Below are 19,029 nucleotides of genomic sequence, written 5' to 3'. Positions count from 1 at the left end.
TTTACTGGATCGTGTTCGCCCTTGTTGGCGTTATTTCAATTTTCAGAGTACTCCGGTATGGTAGGCGGCCTAAGGGGTATCCTCCTGGTACAGCTCTTGTCTGATACATAACGTGGCAAAGCTCTTATTGACTAGGATTGAAACCAGGCCCTCCTACCTTGCCAATTATTGGGAATCTTCATCTGTTCCCCCGGACCGGTGTTCTTCATGAGAAGTTCAAAGAATGGGCAGACCAATGTCAGGATCCGTTCAGTGCTCTCACCAAATATCACTACTTACGTGTCTAGATGGACCAATCGTTAGCCTTCAGCTTGGTACCCAAACACTGATCCTTTTGAATGATGAAATGGCGGTCAAGGAACTCTTGGACAAACGAAGTCAAAATACGTCGGCGAGGATGGATATGTTCCTGAGTGAGTTCGGAGGCCATAACCAGATTTTGATGCGCAGGTAAGCTTCCCTTGCGAACCCGTCAGCCTCTTAGTTAACACATACTTTAGCAACGATGAGACCTGGAGACGTCAGCGTAGAATGTATCACCAAAATCTCAACAGCCAACAAGCAGACATCTATGTCCCATATCAGGTAACGCACGTGTTGAACAATTTCAATAACGGCCTTCCACCCATGAGCTGACCTACGTGAGAACAGTCTTTTGAGACGACGCAGCTCCTACGAGACATTTTGCACAGCCCGGAGAAATTCGAAGACCACATCAAGCGCTACACAACTAGTGTTGGATATACAATTGCGTATGGGATGCGCGTAAGATCTATTGAAGAGAAAAAAGCAGCTAGAACATTGTTCGAGGTGAGGACAGAAAACATCGCTTGCTCTGCTGCCTCGTTAACTAATGAACACGGAAGTGGACAACAGGCCAGGTTCGAGCTGGGATGGGATTAGCTATTACCGACTGGTGGCCGTTCCTCCGCCCAGTATTCCGAATACTACCCAACTATGTTATACCTTTCTTGAAAGAGATTGAGAGATTGAACCGAGTGGAGTCCGATTTGTGGGATGAGCAATACCAAATCTGCCGACGCAGAATCGAATCCGGCCATGTTAGACCTAGTATGTTGTTTCACAGCGATTACTTCGAGTTATAATCCCAGTCACAGGGCGTTTTCTAATGCCCATGGTAGGCTTTTGCAGAGATATGATCGTCACAAATACTGTGAAAGCCGACTACCTGTCCGAGAGAGAGCTTAAATTCAATGCCGGTCACGCATGGGCAGGCGCAAGGTACCCATTGTGAACCTATCTCTCGAATCAGGCAACGCTGACAAGGAGATAGTGACACTCAATTCAACACGCTTTGGTTTTTTGTCAAGGTCTATGTCCTACGAGCGTTGCCGTAGAGTGACGCTAATCGCTGAAGCAGGCCATGATTCTGTACCCGGAATGTCAGAAAAGAGCGCAAGAAGAGATTGACAGCGTAGTGGGAGCCAGCGCCCTCCCTCAATGGTCCGACTGGGCTGCTCTTAGGTACACGCGCAGTATATTGAAGGAGACGTTGCGATGTATGCTTGAACTTTTGCGGAAGACTTTTACGAGTAACTCTGCTTACAATCGTGTTCAGTCTATCCGGCTACCATTACCGGAGGTATGCCTCATGCAGTGACCAAAGACGACACATATCTGGGATATATTATCCCAGCAGGAGCGGGGTTGGTCAATAATGTCCGTTGACCTCACTCATTTCTTTTCAGACAGAAATAACCCAAGATAGGTCTGGACCTTGAACAATCGTGTCGAGAACCCTCGAAAATTCGATCCCAGTCGCCATATCGACGATTCTCGGAGTACGATGGAATCAGCTATTCAAGCAGATGCTACCAAGCGTGACCACTTCACCTTTGGAGCTGGTCGTCGTATCTGTCCGGGCACCCATGTAGCAGACCGCGGATTGTTCATTGCCATTTCGAGACTCCTGTGGGCGTTCAACTTCGAAAGAATCCTTGGTGAAGCTCTTGAACAAGATGATTTCGAACCGGGTTTCATCACCTCGCCGAGGCCCTTCAGGTAAGCAAGCTCTCCGCAGCACGGAGGTGTCTATGAGATTGCGGCCTTGATAAACACACCTGAGCTGATCATACATTTAGATGCAAAATAACGTGTCGTAACGAGGCTAAACGGACTAGGATTAGTGAGATCTGGGAGCAATCCCAGAACTTCCTCGACGAGAATGGCGACTACATCCAAGAATTCTACGATCGCATGGTTCGTGGTCAAGCTGTTACTGCCTAACTGAAACTTTGAACGCGTTGCTAGGAATCAGAATAATATTCTTTAGCTTTTGACATTCACATCTCGTTATCCGACAAGTATATCCTTGTCTGGCCAGAACGTCGATCGGGCAGTAATTCTTGAATGTGGCAGTGGCCATCTCCTCAGCAAAGAGCAAGAAGGGATTTAGAGGTTCTCTGGGAGCCTTCGGGTTAATCAAGTCGATTCTCGCATTTTCGGTCAGATTAGGACAATATAATAATATTATTACTCTGTGACCGGAACTGTTCTGAGATGTCATTCGGACGAAACGTCCAAGAATGATTGATTGCTAACAGAGTTTTCCGTATTTGGTAAAATGGAGGCGATCCTGTGGGGTGTGCCGCTTTTTAGCGAGGGTGGTTTATAATCGGCTAACTTTCCTAACCAGAAGCGGGAGTTCTAACGTGCAGCTTTTACTCTGCTTGGCAAGTGCGCCGAACATTGTGAGGCCCCTCGGGCTGCACTGTGCGTCATACCCTCGATTTTCTGTGCGTCTCTCAGCGCTGAAGGCAGAATCCCTCAGCGTCTGGACCATCCACACGATCCTAAGAGTGAGAGACCAAGGGTATTGATTTTGTTCGCAGTCGCAACCCCGATCCCCCCATCCGGCCTCTTCTAGCAGGCCATAGAAAAATGCCCCCGATCCCACCGTCGCGCCTGGTCGCGCTTCAAGCGAACTCACAGAACATCCGCAACATCTGCATTCTCGCGCACGTCGATCATGGCAAAACATCTCTTACTGACTCACTGATCGCCACCAATGGGATCATCTCGCCGAAGATGGCGGGGAAGGTCCGCTACCTGGACTCGAGACCTGACGAGCAAATACGTGGAATTACCATGGAAAGCAGTGCCATCAGCCTGTACTTCAGTATGATACGCAGACAAAAGGAAGACCAAGAGCCAAAACAGGAGGAATACCTGATAAATCTGATAGACAGTCCTGGGCACATCGACTTTTCGTCAGAGGTCAGCACGGCCTCACGGTTGTGTGATGCCGCAGTTGTTCTGGTTGATGCTGTCGAAGGTGTGTGTTCACAGACCGTCACTGTGCTTCGACAGGTATGGATAGAGAAACTGAAACCTTTACTCGTCATCAACAAGATTGACAGACTCGTAACTGAACTGAAAATGACTCCATCCGAAGCATACTCACACCTTGAGAGAGTCTTAGAGGGGGTAAATGCCGTTATAGGAGGCTTCTTTCAAGGCGAGCGCATGGAAGAACATCTCATGTGGAGAGAAAAACTTGACCAGGAAAGAGCGGCTAAAGAGCAACAGAAACAGGATGCCATGAGCGAGACCGTCTCGGAGGCAGAGTTGGATCAACAGTTCGAAGAGCGAGATGACGAGGATCTATATTTCGCTCCCGAGAAGAACAATGTCATCTTCGCCAGCGCAATAGATGGATGGGCTTTCACTGTCCGCCAATTTGCGAGCATTTATGAGAAGAAGCTAGGTATCAAAAGATCCCTTCTTGAAAAAGTCCTCTGGGGTGATTTCTATTTGGATCCAAAGACCAAAAAGGTACTCGGTCAGAAACATCTGAAAGGAAGGAATCTGAAACCGATCTTTGTGCAACTTGTTTTGGAGCCTATATGGCAAGTCTACGATGCCACGGTTGGCATAAACGGAGGCCGGGGTGATCCGGCTTTATTGGAGAAGATAACGAGGTCGTTGTCTATCAATTTGCCCGCCCATATCACAAGGTCGAGGGATTCCAAAGCCATCTTACAAGCTGTCTTCTCCTCATGGCTACCACTGTCAACTGCCCTTCTTGTCTCTGTCATTGAATACTTACCAAGCCCTCCCAGCGCCCAGGCAAGTCGGTTACCCGAAATGATCGAGGATCTGGTCAGTTCAAAGAGCATCGACCAGTCTCTGAAAGATTCCATGATCAATTTCGACACCTCGGACCCCGCACCTGTTGTTGCGTATGTGAGTAAGATGGTAGCGATTCCCGAGAGTGAACTCCCCTCCAAGAGACGGAAACTCGGCGCCACCTTGACAGCAGATGAAGCCAGGGAGCTCGCCCGACAAAAGCGTGCGGAAATCGCGAAAGCACAGGCTGAAGCGGAAGGCACGACCAATGTGGACAGCATAACCAATGGGCTAAACGCGACAAGGATCGGAGAGGGTAATGGGGAGGGAACAGCGCCTGTGCAACCAGAAGACCCAGAACATTTAGTTGGCTTTGCCAGACTTTATTCTGGGTCACTCTCTGTCGGAGACGAAGTCTACGTTCTGCCACCCAAGTTCAATCCAGCATTCCCTCATGCTTCTCCAGAACCGAAAAAGGTGCCCATCACGGCTCTTTATCTCCTCATGGGCCGATCATTAGAGTCACTGGACAAGGTACCAGCAGGAGTGGTCTTTGGCATCGAAGGGCTGGAAGGCCACATTCTCAAGACCGGCACGTTATGCTCGCAGATAGAAGGAGCTATCAATCTGGCCGGTGCTTCAACGCTCAGTCAGCCCATCGTCAGGGTTGCTCTGGAACCCACGAACCCAATGGATCTGAACAAGATGATAAAGGGACTGAAACTGCTCGAACAAAGCGACCCATGTGCCGTCTATGAGCAGATGGAGAGTGGAGAGCATGTCATCTTGACCGCCGGGGAGCTGCATCTCGAAAGGTGCCTCAGGGATTTGCGAGAGCGATTTGCAAAATGTGACATTCAGCCTGGTGAACCGATCGTGCCATATCGAGAAACAATCGTGAAAGCGGAAGAAATGGAACCTCCGAAGAACAAAGATCTCCCGAGGGGAACAGCAATCGCGGTCACTGCGTCAAAGACTGTATCTGTCAGATTGAGAGTTCGACCTCTGCCACAAAATGTAACAGAGTTTCTTATCAACCATGGAGCGTCTATCAGGAGACTCTACGCAGAAAAGCAGGCTCAGGAGGAAGAAACAACGAAAGACGTCGACAGAGCGGACGAAGCCGACCTTGTCAATGACACTGGTAGCAATGAAAGAAGCAACCTCTCCCTCCAAGAATTTCGAAAACAACTTCAAGCAGAATTCGATGATGTCAAAGAGGACAAAGAAGTCTGGGCAAAAGTTGTACCAAGGATATGCAGTTTTGGTCCGCGAAGAGTTGGCCCGAATCTTTTCATCGACGCCACTGGAGAACAAACTTGTAAGCGATTTTTGTTTGAGCAGCATGAAATCACGGAAGGCGGAGAAGATTCAAATGAGACGAAGAGCAGCACCGAAGGCGTTGAAAACTCGACACCAAAGCAAGATTTCTCGGACACAATAGCATACGCGTTCCAGCTCGCAACGTCCCAAGGCCCGCTCTGTCGTGAACCGATGCAAGGCGTCGCTGTCTTCCTTGAAGAGATCAGCCAGCAGCAACAGCAACAACAGCCCACTGCCAGCACCGAGCCTTCGTCCAATGGCGACACTGCATCATCCGCGGGAGTCGAATCAGGCCGCCTCACCGGCGAACTCATAACGTCCGCGCGTGAAGCGATCCGCTCCGCCTTTCTGGACTGGTCCCCACGCATCCTGCTAGCAATGTACAGCTGCACCATCCAAGCCACCCCTGAAGTGTTAGGCCGCGTCTACTCCGTCCTCACGCGTCGCCGTGGATCAATCCTCTCCGAGGCCCTCCTCGAAGGCACCCCGTACTTCACCATCAGCGCGAAATTACCCGTTGCCGAATCTTTCGGGTTCAGCGAGGAAATACGCAAGAGAACATCCGGCCTCGCACAGCCGATGTTACAATTTGTGGGTTTTGAATTGGTCGACGACGTCGATCCGTTCTGGGTACCGAGAAGCGAAGAAGAGCTGGAAGACCTGGGTGTCCACGGGGAGAGGGAGAATGTGGCAAAACGGTATGTGGACGGGGTGCGGAGGAGAAAGGGACTGCTCGTCAGGGGAACGAGGGGTGTAGGAAGAGATGCAGAGAAGCAAAAGACTCTGAAGACGAATTAGACAAATGATGAATGATATTTGTTGGTATGTCGGACAGAGATAGAGAGAACTGAGAAGGCTCCGACTAGAATAGATGCAACTTCGGCGAAGTATCTTGTCTCGAAACGCATATCATGAGTCCCAATGTCCCGCTTCTGTAATTTTCATCTGTGTTGCAATTCCATTATTCCCTTCAGAGGCGAGGCTATGGATCATGATGACACGGATATCTAGTTCTGCTCGATCACTCATATCCTCTCGTCCAAATACCCAAATGTTCCAACCATGAAAGCACAAACGTTCCTGACCTTTGGGCGTAGTGGTAGGTGAGGCTGTTTGGCTTTTGCCGATAGCGAGCATCTTGACGGAACGCCGCTTCCCGCTTCTCTCGCACCGTTCGGAAGACTTCATCTTGAACTCCGTCACTAGATGGGGCTTTCTTGTGTTTGCAGGCGGGTTCCAGCAGCGTCAGAACGCAGAATCGGCTACTATTTATGCACCACGTCATTCTATTATACGGCCCTTGACATCTCTACAGACAACAGAAGGATGCGAATTTGAGAAATACCTTGCACCACCAACACCATCAACACTGAGGAATTCCTGAAAAAGTACCAATTTGTCGGACAGAGACTGGAAATCTTATTTTCCTGGTCTGTGGAGCGTCGCATATTCAACTCAGCCCCGCCCGGAATAGAGAACTGGAGCGGGTAACAGTGCCAAAGCAATACGTATGACTGTCTGCTATTTTTTCGGGGCTTTATCAATACGCCTTTGGCTTTGGATGAGATCTAAGATCCCTTGTTCACGGGTCTAAGAAGACGGGCAGTGAATATGATGGAACTAGAAAACGGGTTGGTTGGATATTGTCTGAGTCCTTGCAACTGGCGGATGCTGTGGGCCACGACATTGGCAGTGAAGAGAGAAATGAACGCTCAATGGGTCCTTTGACAAACGCATCTTTGGGTTCGCTGCCAAGCCCACTAGCCTCACTAGCCCAAGGCTGCAGCCTCGTTGTTCCTCACCAGCCACATCTCTTGCCATGCTGGCCGAATTCTGTGTGCCACGCTCAATTGATCAGCTTGTGCGGGACAGTAAATGGAGACTTAGACAACCAGAAACTTCTCATTTCTACGCGACCACAGCTTCCGCGGTCAGTTCTTTGAGAATGCCGAGGACCGACTGGACGCCTTCCTGCGAAGTCCTGGCTAGACCACAGACTGGTGCAACACCAAACTCCCCCAATTGCTTCCTTGCGGCAGCGACCCTTTCCTTCGCACCTTTCAGGTCGTCTGGATAGACGAGGCCCAGATAAACGGCAATGTTCTTGTCCTCTAGCTTAGTGAGCGCCGCGTACGGCGTCTCGTCCTTCCACTCGGCCAGACATCCGAAGTGAATCCACTGCAGGGGCCTGCTGGCTTTTGCCTTGGATACGATCCGGTTCGCCAGTGCGACCATGATTGACATGTCCCGTGGCGCCAGGACGGGCTTGTTGTTGATGTTGCCCATGCAGATGTGCAGACCCGTGTATGCTTTGGAGGGAACCTTTCCAATTAATCCTGCGTACTGGCTGGCGTACCGCTCCATGGCGTCCTCCGCTGGTGGGTGAAAATCTTCCCGCAGCGCGCCTAGATACGACGACGGATCCTGCTGGGCCTCATTCTTGATGTAGTCACTGGCAATGTCGAATTGGATGGCGAGATCCTCCGCCGGGATGGCCGCCGCGATCGCTTCAGTCTCCTGCAGCATGGCCTGGTACGCGAGATCCTCTACTAGATATTGGAATGCGGGCTTGACAAAAATAGCCATACTCGACACTCCCGGCAAACAGACTTGGAAACGGACGTGCTTTTCGATTCTCCCCTCCTCCCGTAGCTTGCAGAAGATCTTGTAAGACGCGGCGGCGTCCTCGGCATACCCGAGCTTCCACGACGTCAACTTGATAGCGTCACGGAGCTGCTTAACTTCCTCGGCCGGCATCTCCTTGACCGGTAAAGGATCGTATTTCTCGTCATATTCACGCCAGATTTTGCCGATCGCCGGGTTCTCGGTAGCTTTTTTCTGCACCAGGCCAATGGTGAAGTTCCAACGCCACCCCGGTTCCCCGTCGGGGATGGACTTGATGCGTCCTTTCAGCGCTGCCGAGCATGTTGAAAATGCTGTTGTAGCATCCGGAGCTGGGAAACTGCCCACGAGATGCACGGGAGCCGCTTTGTATGCTGACATGGTGAACCAGGACTAGTAGCTGTTTCTCTGCTTTTATGACCGAATTAAAGATTGGACGTGCTGTCTGACAAGGAACAGGATATGCCTACTAAGTGGGTGCGATTCGACTTCCGCCGGGGTGAAAGAAACAAGAAATGGAAGTCTTCAGGGGGCAAGGAAACCAGGAGCGCGAAAGCTATCTAATGATGGTAAGTACCGAGACCAATGGTGCTTGGACGCTGGCTTGCATACCCGACCCCGGGACTATGTATGTGCTGGTCCAGTCGCTCGTCGATGTGCTCCGAGGATGACCTGGTACATCTAAGCGATGTGCTGCAGATTTGTACGGGGCCAGAGAGAGCCTGGCGGCCTCCATTTAGGAAACTGAAGCCCGCCAACGAGCAATCTTCGCTGCAGCATGCAGATCACCTCTATGCGGATCTCTGCTGTCACACTCGGGTTGCCTGGGTTGTTCTACGGTATGCCACTCCGCATCCTCTGTTCGGGAGAGCGGCGTCGAATTCAAAGAAACGGCCCATATTCAATCTCATCGTTTTCAGAAGCTTGATCTTACTCGTTCATCTAGCATTACGCCAACGTCGAAGAGGAATCACTCCGTACCGGCTTTCGCCTCTGGCTCTTGCCCTCTCGGATGACCCCCACGCTGCATGATGGGCGACTTCGCCATCCGCTCCCAATCGTGAAGCATTTCTGTGTTTTCCTTGGACAGGCGGACTTCCTCGCCCGCGCGATCCACCAACTCGGCTTGATATGCAGCCGCGGCTTCTTCAAAGGTCGTTATTCCAGCTAGGGCATCCTTGTACTTGAGAACTAGACTTCTTGCATCTGCTATGCCGTGGTTCAGTCCTTGGCCGCGCTGGAAGGTCATGGGATGAGCAGCATCGCCGGCAAGAAGGATCCTGCCTTTACGGGTGTCCCAAGGCCGAGGAATCCAGTATGACAAGTTATTGCTGTGAACCGTTGTTCCTTCTGGAATCCACAGGTTGGCGGAGCGAAATGGCTCACCCATGGTTTCAGCCTTGGCCTTCAAATTGGCTAGTGAAGCCACTTCTTCCCCTTCCTTCTTGTGCCACGTGGTCTGTAGCTGGAAGACCCAGGTGGCGGGATCATTTGGGTCTGGCACTTCTTGGACTAGTTACGGAGGTTAGTTTTCACAGTGTTCCTGTAACCGCACATCACGGCGAAAGACAAATGCTTACTCGAAATCCATTGCCAATAGCCGTTAGGGTGCATGCCCATGGCCATAATGGGGTGAGCCTGGCGGACGAACTTGGCTTTTTCGGCATCATTATAGCAGACATGCAGATTGACAGCAGAATAAGGGACGGTGCAGGGCTGGCCTTCTTCTCCAAATATGGTGTTTCTGACCAGGGACTGGGCGCCATCGGCTCCAACCAAAATTGTCCCCGTGGCTTCTGTCCCATCTTCAAAGATAGCTGTCACCGTCGACTTATCATCATCAAAGGTAATATCGACGAGCTTTTTATTATACTTTGGGAGTTAAGAAGGTAGGGTTAGCTTGGCAATGGTGCAGGACAAGGATCAGCCATGATTCACAAAGATTTACCTGGACGTCAATACCTTCCGTGCACAATTTCCTGAACCGTCGACGGGAGACGCGATACATGCGCAGCAAAGGAATATTTTTCATCACTTCCCCGGTTTGGCCATTGATGGCGGGGAGAATACCGGGATCGGGAGGGACAAAGGTAGGGTCGACAGCGGCAGTGTAGACTCGCTCGAAGAGTTCTTGGGGCAGACAGTCGGCGAGCATTGGCAGCCCCCATTGTACTGACATGCCCCATTCTCGAGGTCGGTAGGTGGTGGCGGAAAGCTCAGACTCATAGATAGCAAAGGAGATGCCTATCTAATAGGAGAGATGTGCATCATTGTCAGTTAGAGAATTCCCTTGGCTGTCGCGCTCCACTCGGATTATCCGTACCTTTTTCAAGCCCTGAGCAATGAGAAGGCCGACGATGCCTGTTTATGAGACTCGGTTAGCTTGTTTCATGGTTGACGATACTGTGGGCGACAGGCATGTAAGCGAGCCGAACACAGGAGCGTGTGAAGCCAGCCCAGCCATACCCGACCCTATGATGAGAACATGAACTGGATTTTGCTCCTTGGTCATCCTGCAGACGCACTCTTCTCTGTCAACAGATCGGTCCTAGAGCAAGAAAGGTGGGGGGAGGGCGACGTAAAGGATGGCCGCCGAACAACAGTAAAGAGCGGTCTGATTCGAGGAAGGCAGGCTTTTTAATGGAAGAGTACCGGTGCCAGAGAGTTGGAATCCGTCATTTGAGAGCAGCTGAGCCGTCCAGGGCTGTGGACTTAGTCATTGAACGCGAGAGGGGAGCTGAGCATTTCGCCGGAGTGGGTGGGCTGGCAGCAAGACAACGCGAGGGGCTCCGTGGGATGGACATCTTGATAGCGGGCAAGGCTATGATTGGTCTTGGATCAAGAGTAGAGTGACACGTCAGCGGTAGGACGTTTGTACAAATGGATGGGCAAGGACGACTAGAGAGAGATTGGGATCCCAAGTCAATGGAAAAGTCTAGCTGCAGGTGTTGGTGGTGTACTGTACCATCGTTCGGTTATGGGAGGGCTCTCGAAGCCCAACCAGCCTGAAACATCATTCTTTCACTAACTTTTGCCGGCTAGTTGGCCGGGTAGTGGCCCCTAGCCGTAGGGCTGGTGGGCTAGTGGGGCCTAGACCATCGCCCAGAGCACCCGTTGTTGGTTGACTACCGAATACCGAGTACTTACAGTAGTTGCTTAATTAATCGTAGCACTCACACTGCCGGAACGGACCACCACGGACCGCCCGGACGGTGTCAACCTCGCCACGCCCGTCAGCGCCTTATAGGTGCCCAAGCTGGTTAAGCTTTGACCGATCATTTAGTTAAGCCGCCATTGGAAAGTGCCCACCAGTCAACACCAGTCACTCCGCCCGGACTGCTCCATAATATCTGTGTCTGCTTGTGTCGGGAGGAACATCGTCCATTTTCAAGATCCCAATGAACCTTGCAGCTGTTTTGTTTCTGTCTCTTCTGTTCTCCACATTTTGTCCGCCTAATTGCTTTTGGCTCTGGCCCGTTTCTGCACCCTATCAAACTTCACATCACTCCATTGGATCTCTTCCAATGGTTCTCTCCATGGCTGACACCTGCTTTGTGAAGAGCTAGTTTTGGGAAGTACATTACACTTGAAACGCCACCTTGGCTTTGGCCGAAGATGTTGTCCGTCACATTGACCCTTTGCTTGCTTGGGAGTCAAATGGTGGCTGTCAAGATATGGCATCACAAGCACATACCGCTGATGATCCAACTGATTCTACAGTTATACCCGCCCCGGAGTCATCACTCTCGGAACCACATCCCGCAGAAGGTCCTGGACCAGGCCCAACTTCACAACTTGAACCATCTACCGAATCGGATCCGAACCAGACTATCGAGGTTGATGTAGGCCTGAATTTCATTTCGCCTTTCGTCCACATCTTGCCCACTTGCTGACTAGCCGCTTCTATATGATATCAGAGACTCTCAGACTTGGATTCTGCCTATGGTGAATCAATGTACGCAGTTTGGGATACATCTCAGATTTAAGACAGTTGACGGGAACAGACACAGCGATTTGACATCATTAGCATCCAGCATTACTCGAGGTGTTTGGGAACATGGTCGCCGATATCACTCCTACGGTAGATCCCGTAGGTACCGCCGTGCCGACGCAAGTGTGTGGTGGCGACGTCAGGACTGATCGACATGGCAGAGTACGCCTTTCCAAACGACGAGGCCGAGGCCGAAAGACTGGACATGCAACATGCCATGCAGACACACCTGCTGGGAGATCGACTGTTCTGGGCCCCCATCAACCCCAATCCGGCTAGGGTCCTGGATCTAGGAACGGGCACTGGAATCTGGGCCATTGAATTCGCTGACATGTTCCCTTCCGCCGTGGTCACAGGCACCGACCTGAGTCCCATCCAACCTCAGTGGGTGCCTCCAAACTGCAGCTTTGAGATTGACGACGCAGAAGCTGAGTGGACTTGGGATGAGGGTACATTTGACTACATTCATAACCGCAATTTCGTCTGCGCAATTCGAGACTGGCCGAAGCTCATTCGCCAATGCTACCAGTATGAGAATGAGAATTTCAATGTGATATGTTTGCTTTGCCGATGCACTTGCTGACAAATTGGGATGTATAGATTTGTTAAGCCTGGTGGCTGGGTAGAATGGCATGAGAAACACCCCTATCTGCTCAGCGATGACGGGTCGCTGTCAAAAGATTCTGCTCTGTTTCAATGGGGCGCGAAATTCTTCGAGGCCAGTAAGTCAACAAGGTTCCGCTTAGTTCTCTCCATCTAGTACGAGACAGTCCAGGCACTTTAGACTTACAAACCATATAGGCGTTCATTTCGGAAAAGACGCCCGATCACCTCAGAATCTGAAACGATGGATGGAGGAGGCCGGGTTCGTCGACGTGGAAGAGCACATCCTCAAGCTCCCCGTCGGGCCGTGGGCAAAAGACCAGAGACTTAAAGAGGTGGGCCTTTTCGAGAGCGTCAACATGACCGAGGGGATCCAAGGCTTAACCATCATGCTTTTCACCCGCTGTCTGCAGTGGACTCCTGCCGAGGTCGAGTCATTCCTCTTGGACGTCCGAAAGGATGTCAAGAACAGGGCTATTCATAGCTATTACCATTTGTGAGTCCATGTTTCCAAACAGCGCCTAGTTCGCGGTGGCAGAAATTGACCCTGATGGACAGTTATGTGGTCTTTGGGCGAAGACCGGAGTAATCAAGCCTCCGGGTGCTTACGTCAAGACTGCGCCCCCAAATGGCAGGACTGAGCGAGCAGCATCGCGGTCAAAAGAGGACGGATGGAAACATATAAGGGCAAATTGAGGGAAGGAGAATCGAACATATCGGGGGCGTCCTACAAATACAAGCAACATGTACCGCAGTATCTCCGAATTTCGGTGCCCAGTTCAGTGCGCCCGAAACCTTTCCGCTGAGCTTGATTTCTCACGGGAAAGGAGCCATTGCAAGGGGAGATGGGACTGTTCACATAACGACGACTCGAGGCTGGGCGTTGATTGCCATCGCTAGTCGATCCAAGCACCTGGCATGCTGGCAAGGCAACCTTCGGATTTCCTCCTCAAAAGGCTAAACGAGGTTACATCCAAATTTAAACTGCGCGATTCATTTCAACCATGATATGCTTTGGGAAAGGACTTCAACTCAGCTTTGCAGCTGCATAGTTTCGGACCTGGGTTGATTTCGACCTTTGTCTTGCAGGTCGCGGACCAAAGCCTACAAGGACGCCCGCCGATATTATAATGAGCCAAGAAGGCGAAATCTAGCTTACTTGCATTCAGCGTTCCAGCATCTATTCGATCGCGGGCCGTCTTGGTGAGGTAAACCTACTGAGAATCATATCTGTGATTAGTTAATGAAATGTGTTGAAAACGAGCATTTTTCTTACGTCAATCAGTGTTGTGAGACCGGAATCATCAGCTGACGGAATTCTGCGCCCGTGAGTGATCGAGGATGTGTCGCTAACATCATAGTTTGTCAGGCGGCCCCAACATTCTGTGGGATCGATGAGCGTTTCCATCAGAAGCTCTATGCTTTCGAGTTCACGCTCGGTATGCGAAAACAAAATGTTCGCAATGTCAATGACCTATATGGCGGATCGAAAAGGCCTCTGGGTAGAACACAACTGGTGTACCAGATATGGGATATAGCTGTCGGCTCCTCTGGTGATGAGGCGTATCGAGTGCAGTTTTTATGGTGTTTTCTCGCCAGACCTCGTCGTTGCTGAAATTTCAATATCAGACCAATCTCGATCAAAACGGAGAGGGGGGCCCTTCATTCACAGATACCGCAAGATAAACCATATTTATTCTAGCTGGTTGCCCTCGAAAGAGTCCAAAGCATCTCCAGGACCACGTCAACCAGAACCCACCATATTCAAGAAGCCATAGTCAAAGCTACGTGCAGAAGGCTGGCAAACAGTCTGCATGCGAAAGCAAACATTCTGCCTTCAGATTTTCGGACGTATAGTAACTTCTTCGTCTAAACGTTAGCCATATAACTTAGTTGTCATAGATTGACTTGCGAAGCATTACCAACTCTTGGCCTCAAAATGCTGATAGCAAAGAGTGTTGTCGCGCGCCTTGTCATAGGTAAATGCATAATGACAGCTTAGGGTTCTCTACTATGCTGCAACCAGTTGCATTCTTTGTCGTCTAATAGTCATTCGCCTCGTCGATGCGATTGCCCCAAGGATACCAATGAGTTCAGTTCCGGTCACTGTATGGTTCAGTATTTGAGCGACTTTAGGCAACGCTCAAAAACACGAATGTCTATCATGACCGCCAAGGCGCTAGGCTAGAACCAAAGCATCACAGTGTGAACTATTATCATGCTTCCTTGCATGCCTTGAGTGAAGGAGAGTGGGCCGACAAGGCTGTGAAAAAGGAGGATCGGTGCAAGAAACTACTAGCATGGATCCACCCATTTTCTCCACCCAAACCGTAGCCATCGCCGTCATGTTTCCGATTGCGGCTTCAAATGGGACATTCCGATCATCATGTACGACGCCTAGTCGTCGATCATTTCAGGCTTCATCTGCGGCTCGAACCTGCACTAATTGTCCAGCCCAGCGTAGATGCTAGGGACTCGCACTGTCCTGACGAAACCTAGAAATAATGGGCCTACCGATAGAAGGACGCTGCAAAGCACAAGCAATCTTTCAACACGACCCGACCCGGGTATCAGGCACAACTTGGCTACCGTCGGCCCCGGCCAGGACACCAAAGAAGTCCCGGTAAGGACTGACAGCGGCTCATCAGTTGGCACTCTGAACAGCTAGATTTCGTCCTCAGGCACATCTTCAGCACCACCATTCTCGCTGGAGCCTAGATCCTGGATCCCCTCCTGCCGTTTTTGAGGATACTCAATTCTCAGTATCCGAATCCAAACTCTACATGGAAGAAGCGATTCTCCGCAAGCTTCAGGAATTCCAGGCCGATATTACTTTTGGCTCAAGCCTGCTCACGCCTATAGTCAGCGCTGGGAGGTCGAGAAGGCCGAGAAACAACACCAGATATCCCTTGGAAAGCTATCCTATCCCACACAGTCCGAATTTAGTGGAAACTTGTCCGCCTTTAATGTTGACCGCTTTCGAAATTACGGCCGAGTCCATGATCTACGCGTTTCCGAACTTGGCCCTGTATCCGGAAATCCAGGGCTAGGTCATTGAAGAGGTTGACTCACACTAAACGAACACTACAGACTACCACGAGGCGTTCCCTAGCTTGTGCATTGTGTAGCTCTCGTGTAAAAGACGCCGCGCTTCGCGGGACCTGCATCTCAGCCGACCCGTGCGCCCACGGTGCCCACGTGGCTCCCAGCCTCTGCCTCAGCGTAAGGCTGGTGAAGCGTTGATAGCAAAAAGGGACTTCTCCGCCGCGATCTCTATGCTAGTCTGATGTGTCTTGTCATGGGCCTTGCTTCGATCCAAGCTTGTCGATGGATTCGCGCCACCGATATTCTTTCCGCGACTTCGTCGAACCATTCAATCAACATCAAATTCACTAGGCCACTTCCTTTTCCCTTCCACGGAAACTGCCCCTCATCAAAGGGACGCAATCTAGTATCTGTTGTCTGGAACCCAGACCTTCTATCTCTCGACTCGCCGAAGCTTGAAATCAGAATGAACTGAAGATTGCCGTTCCGCTTCTGTCGGCGCCTCCTTTTTGCCGTTTGCTTGAAAATAAAGCCACAGTATCGGTTCTTGGAGTCAAATAACTTGGACACAGTCTGTTTGGTAGTAATGTTGGCGTGTTCATTGTCGGTAAGCGATGGCCCTGTGACTTGTCCTACTGAGAAGCATTTGGCGTCCACCGCTTCGGTCCAGAACTGGAGAACGTTAGGACCAAAATCAGGCCCCGAGACGCCATGAAGGAAGCAATCAGAATATGGAACGTATTTTGGGAATATCTCTTCTTGAGGCGTTGTTGACGATCCAAGATTCCGCGGTTCAGTGGCTCCTGTTTCCTCAGTACTTTTATGAATGTGCAGGATAGTGCCTTGATGATGAAGGGAGAATTCTCGTATTTCACTCCTGGCATATTCGTGGTGCAGTGATCGATACGTCCTTTTTCCGTCCTCCATAATGACGTACTGCTTGGCTCCAGTCCAGCCAGCCCAAGACCAGCTTGGGAACATACTGCCTCCGGCACCCACCGCTGTCCGCCTATCTGCAGGCTCCGTCGGGGCCCACAGGAAACTGAGGTCAAGATACCTCGTAGGGCAGCCAACAATCAGTTGACCCCCAACTCGATCTTGAATCACTGCCAAAATACCTGCCAACGCGTTTAGGATGTCAGCCGAAAATGAGAGCTTTTTCTTCGTATACATCTCTATTACATCTTTGTAGACGTCAAAATCTTGCTTTGCTAGGATTCCCATGTCTTCAAATACGCTCAGATTCTCCTGGGGTCGAAATTCGATAGGATTTTGGGGGGGAGGAAACCTGAAATGGAGAAGAGGGTTTGTCTCTCGTGATCTTATCAACTCAGTTGCGTTTCCTGACTCGGGACTAGTCGTGATGTCGGACCAAGTAACAATATTTCCTCCAGTCTCGCATTGGGTATGCTTCCAACACTGGAAATAGACATAGTCGGAGCTGAAATAGATGCCACGCCTGGAAAGGAGCCTTTCTTGGAATGTCCAACCCCTATTATGCCAAACTGAGGTCTCTAGAGCGTATTTCAAAGGAGGTGGGTGTGAGACCACAGCAAGGATACCTTGCGAAGGCGGCTTGTCTGGCACCGCTTTGTGCTCTAAAGTATTATTGGGTCCTCTCGAGTCTTCTGATTGTTTGGGGATACGATAATCCGACGCGGAAAACCAATTTTCCATTTCAGTGGATATGGTTCGACAGACAGTGAGCAACTCATGCTTTTGCTTGTCACTCCTTGCCAATCCATCATACTCCCGAATCCAAGCTGGATCTGGCTGGAACGGTTCCTTGCTTGAATGCCTTGTTTCGATGTTCTGAGGTTTCCGAGACCCTGGTCGTACACCAGGCAATCCCGCATTTGCATCTTTGCCATGCAGACAAACTATTGTTGCGAGCGCGTTACTGTAGACTTTGTCCATGCTTTGAATGTTGGAATGCTTTGTATTGATGTCGTCTTGAACAATACACAATGCGTCCACCCAGAGATACTTTTCTTGCATCTTCATCGTCAACATAATTGCGTCCTCGATGGTTTGAGATAACGTAGGGGGCAGGCCAGAAAGCTTCAATCGAGATTCCAGATTGCCTCTCATTGTCTCTGAAGTTTCAACCTGACCCCAGACGTAACTGAGAGCTAAATACCGCGAGGCCGTTGTTGACCGAACCAAACATCGCAGGTTGACATCGATGAGGAGGATTGGATACTCTATTTCGGCGCTGCTGCTGCTCAATGTAAGCGAATCACATGTCTCGCCATGCTCTCGCTCGCATACATTGATCCAAATTTTGATTTGGTCAATCGAGATTGTTTGATCGGTCTGGTCGCGGAATGGGCTGTCCTGACACTCGAGAACCTCTCTTGCGGATGTTCCCGAGAATTGAAACACTTGTCGAATGGTTTCCCGGAAGTTTTCCTGGGTGACAATTCGCAAGATACCAATTCTTCTCAATGAGTATTCAATAGCCATGCAAGTCTCGCCGGAAGGTAAGATAATTGGAATAACCTGTACGCCTTGAAGTTCCGGGTCAACCTTGGCAAGAAAGGGATGAAGTCGTAGCGGGACCGAACCGCCCGATAGAGAGAACACAATAAGACGGCATATCATGCATTTCGATCTGCATAATAACTGTGCCCAAGTCCCGAATGGTCGGTACGATGTCGAGATGTCGTCGGTGAAGTGGCCGTTCCTCACAATCCTCATCTTTTGGCACATACGACATAACGTCGGATCGGTCTGTTCCTTATTTTGTCTCATGGCCTGGACATGGATTTGCTCCCACCAGGATTCTCTTTCTCGGAAACGACGCCAGGATATTGGTCCTGCATACTTTTCGTCTGAGGAAAGGAGGTTCTCGGCGACTTCAAGCGGAAGCTTTCCTGATGCACCATCCAAAGGCAGTCGTCTAACGCCACGACGACTTGGATGATCACCTTCCCGTATGTACTTTAGCGGGCCGTTTGCCGAATTGACAGTCCAGGCCAGCTGGTTCAACGGTTCGTTTGATTCTTCGGATATGTAACTATGTATTGTGTCCGTTGAATAGAAGCCGCACTTGCCTTGCGGTATCCGCAGGAACCTCCGAAGGTCTTCCAAGTTGAATTTAAGTGTCATGACAGCCTGATGACCAGATTGACACTGAGTATTTGCTGCTAGGGTGAAGTTCGAGCACCGACTTTGACTTGTTTTGATAGAGTCGGGGCACATCTTCTGTTTGTCAGGCTGAGAAGATTCAGCCCCAACTTGGCAAACGTCTTGAAGCCCCTGAGGGAGGCTTTGAGCTACATCGACCCCTGCACGAGTAATTTGACCAATCCATTCGACAACAGTGACTAACGTAGGACGAATAAAACTTTGCC

The 19,029-nt window shown here is 50.5% G+C and overlaps 6 protein-coding genes across 6 annotated transcripts; 3 read left to right on the top strand and 3 right to left on the bottom strand.

Annotated features, from left to right (window-relative positions):
* Positions 1 to 346: 346 nt before the first annotated feature.
* On the top strand, positions 347 to 2,247 carry Z519_08667 (uncharacterized protein; the record flags this gene model as incomplete). The annotated part of the gene is made up of 10 exons (XM_016766395.1): positions 347 to 450; positions 501 to 585; positions 652 to 865; positions 937 to 1,071; positions 1,143 to 1,242; positions 1,295 to 1,331; positions 1,379 to 1,520; positions 1,580 to 1,680; positions 1,730 to 2,022; positions 2,103 to 2,247. The coding sequence occupies 10 exons, from the start codon at positions 347 to 349 to the stop codon at positions 2,245 to 2,247; spliced, it is 1,356 nt and encodes a 451-aa protein (XP_016617553.1).
* Positions 2,248 to 2,901: 654 nt separating this feature from the next.
* On the top strand, positions 2,902 to 6,210 carry Z519_08666 (uncharacterized protein; the record flags this gene model as incomplete). The annotated part of the gene is made up of 1 exon (XM_016766394.1): positions 2,902 to 6,210. The coding sequence occupies one exon, from the start codon at positions 2,902 to 2,904 to the stop codon at positions 6,208 to 6,210; it is 3,309 nt and encodes a 1,102-aa protein (XP_016617552.1).
* A 1,110-nt stretch (positions 6,211 to 7,320) lies between these two features.
* Z519_08665 (uncharacterized protein) lies at positions 7,321 to 8,415 on the bottom strand (the record flags this gene model as incomplete). Its single annotated transcript, XM_016766393.1, has 1 exon — positions 7,321 to 8,415. The coding sequence occupies one exon, from the start codon at positions 8,413 to 8,415 to the stop codon at positions 7,321 to 7,323; it is 1,095 nt and encodes a 364-aa protein (XP_016617551.1).
* Positions 8,416 to 9,004: 589 nt separating this feature from the next.
* Positions 9,005 to 10,546, bottom strand: Z519_08664 (uncharacterized protein; the record flags this gene model as incomplete). The annotated part of the gene is made up of 5 exons (XM_016766392.1): positions 9,005 to 9,546; positions 9,615 to 9,906; positions 9,983 to 10,282; positions 10,358 to 10,395; positions 10,501 to 10,546. The coding sequence occupies 5 exons, from the start codon at positions 10,544 to 10,546 to the stop codon at positions 9,005 to 9,007; spliced, it is 1,218 nt and encodes a 405-aa protein (XP_016617550.1).
* Positions 10,547 to 11,708: 1,162 nt separating this feature from the next.
* Z519_08663 (uncharacterized protein) lies at positions 11,709 to 13,128 on the top strand (the record flags this gene model as incomplete). Its single annotated transcript, XM_016766391.1, has 6 exons — positions 11,709 to 11,876; positions 11,952 to 11,989; positions 12,039 to 12,124; positions 12,187 to 12,553; positions 12,626 to 12,747; positions 12,827 to 13,128. The coding sequence occupies 6 exons, from the start codon at positions 11,709 to 11,711 to the stop codon at positions 13,126 to 13,128; spliced, it is 1,083 nt and encodes a 360-aa protein (XP_016617549.1).
* Positions 13,129 to 15,901: 2,773 nt separating this feature from the next.
* Positions 15,902 to 18,784, bottom strand: Z519_08662 (uncharacterized protein; the record flags this gene model as incomplete). Its single annotated transcript, XM_016766390.1, has 1 exon — positions 15,902 to 18,784. One exon carries the CDS (start codon positions 18,782 to 18,784, stop codon positions 15,902 to 15,904), a length of 2,883 nt encoding a protein of 960 aa, XP_016617548.1.
* Between the last annotated feature and the right edge of the window lie 245 nt (positions 18,785 to 19,029).

The sequence above is a fragment of the Cladophialophora bantiana genome (genome assembly GCF_000835475.1).
Source record: "Cladophialophora bantiana CBS 173.52 unplaced genomic scaffold supercont1.13, whole genome shotgun sequence".
Lineage (NCBI taxonomy): Eukaryota > Fungi > Ascomycota > Eurotiomycetes > Chaetothyriales > Herpotrichiellaceae > Cladophialophora > Cladophialophora bantiana.
Note: the sequence above shows the minus strand (reverse complement) of the source record. Positions and strands in the feature narration are given on the sequence as shown.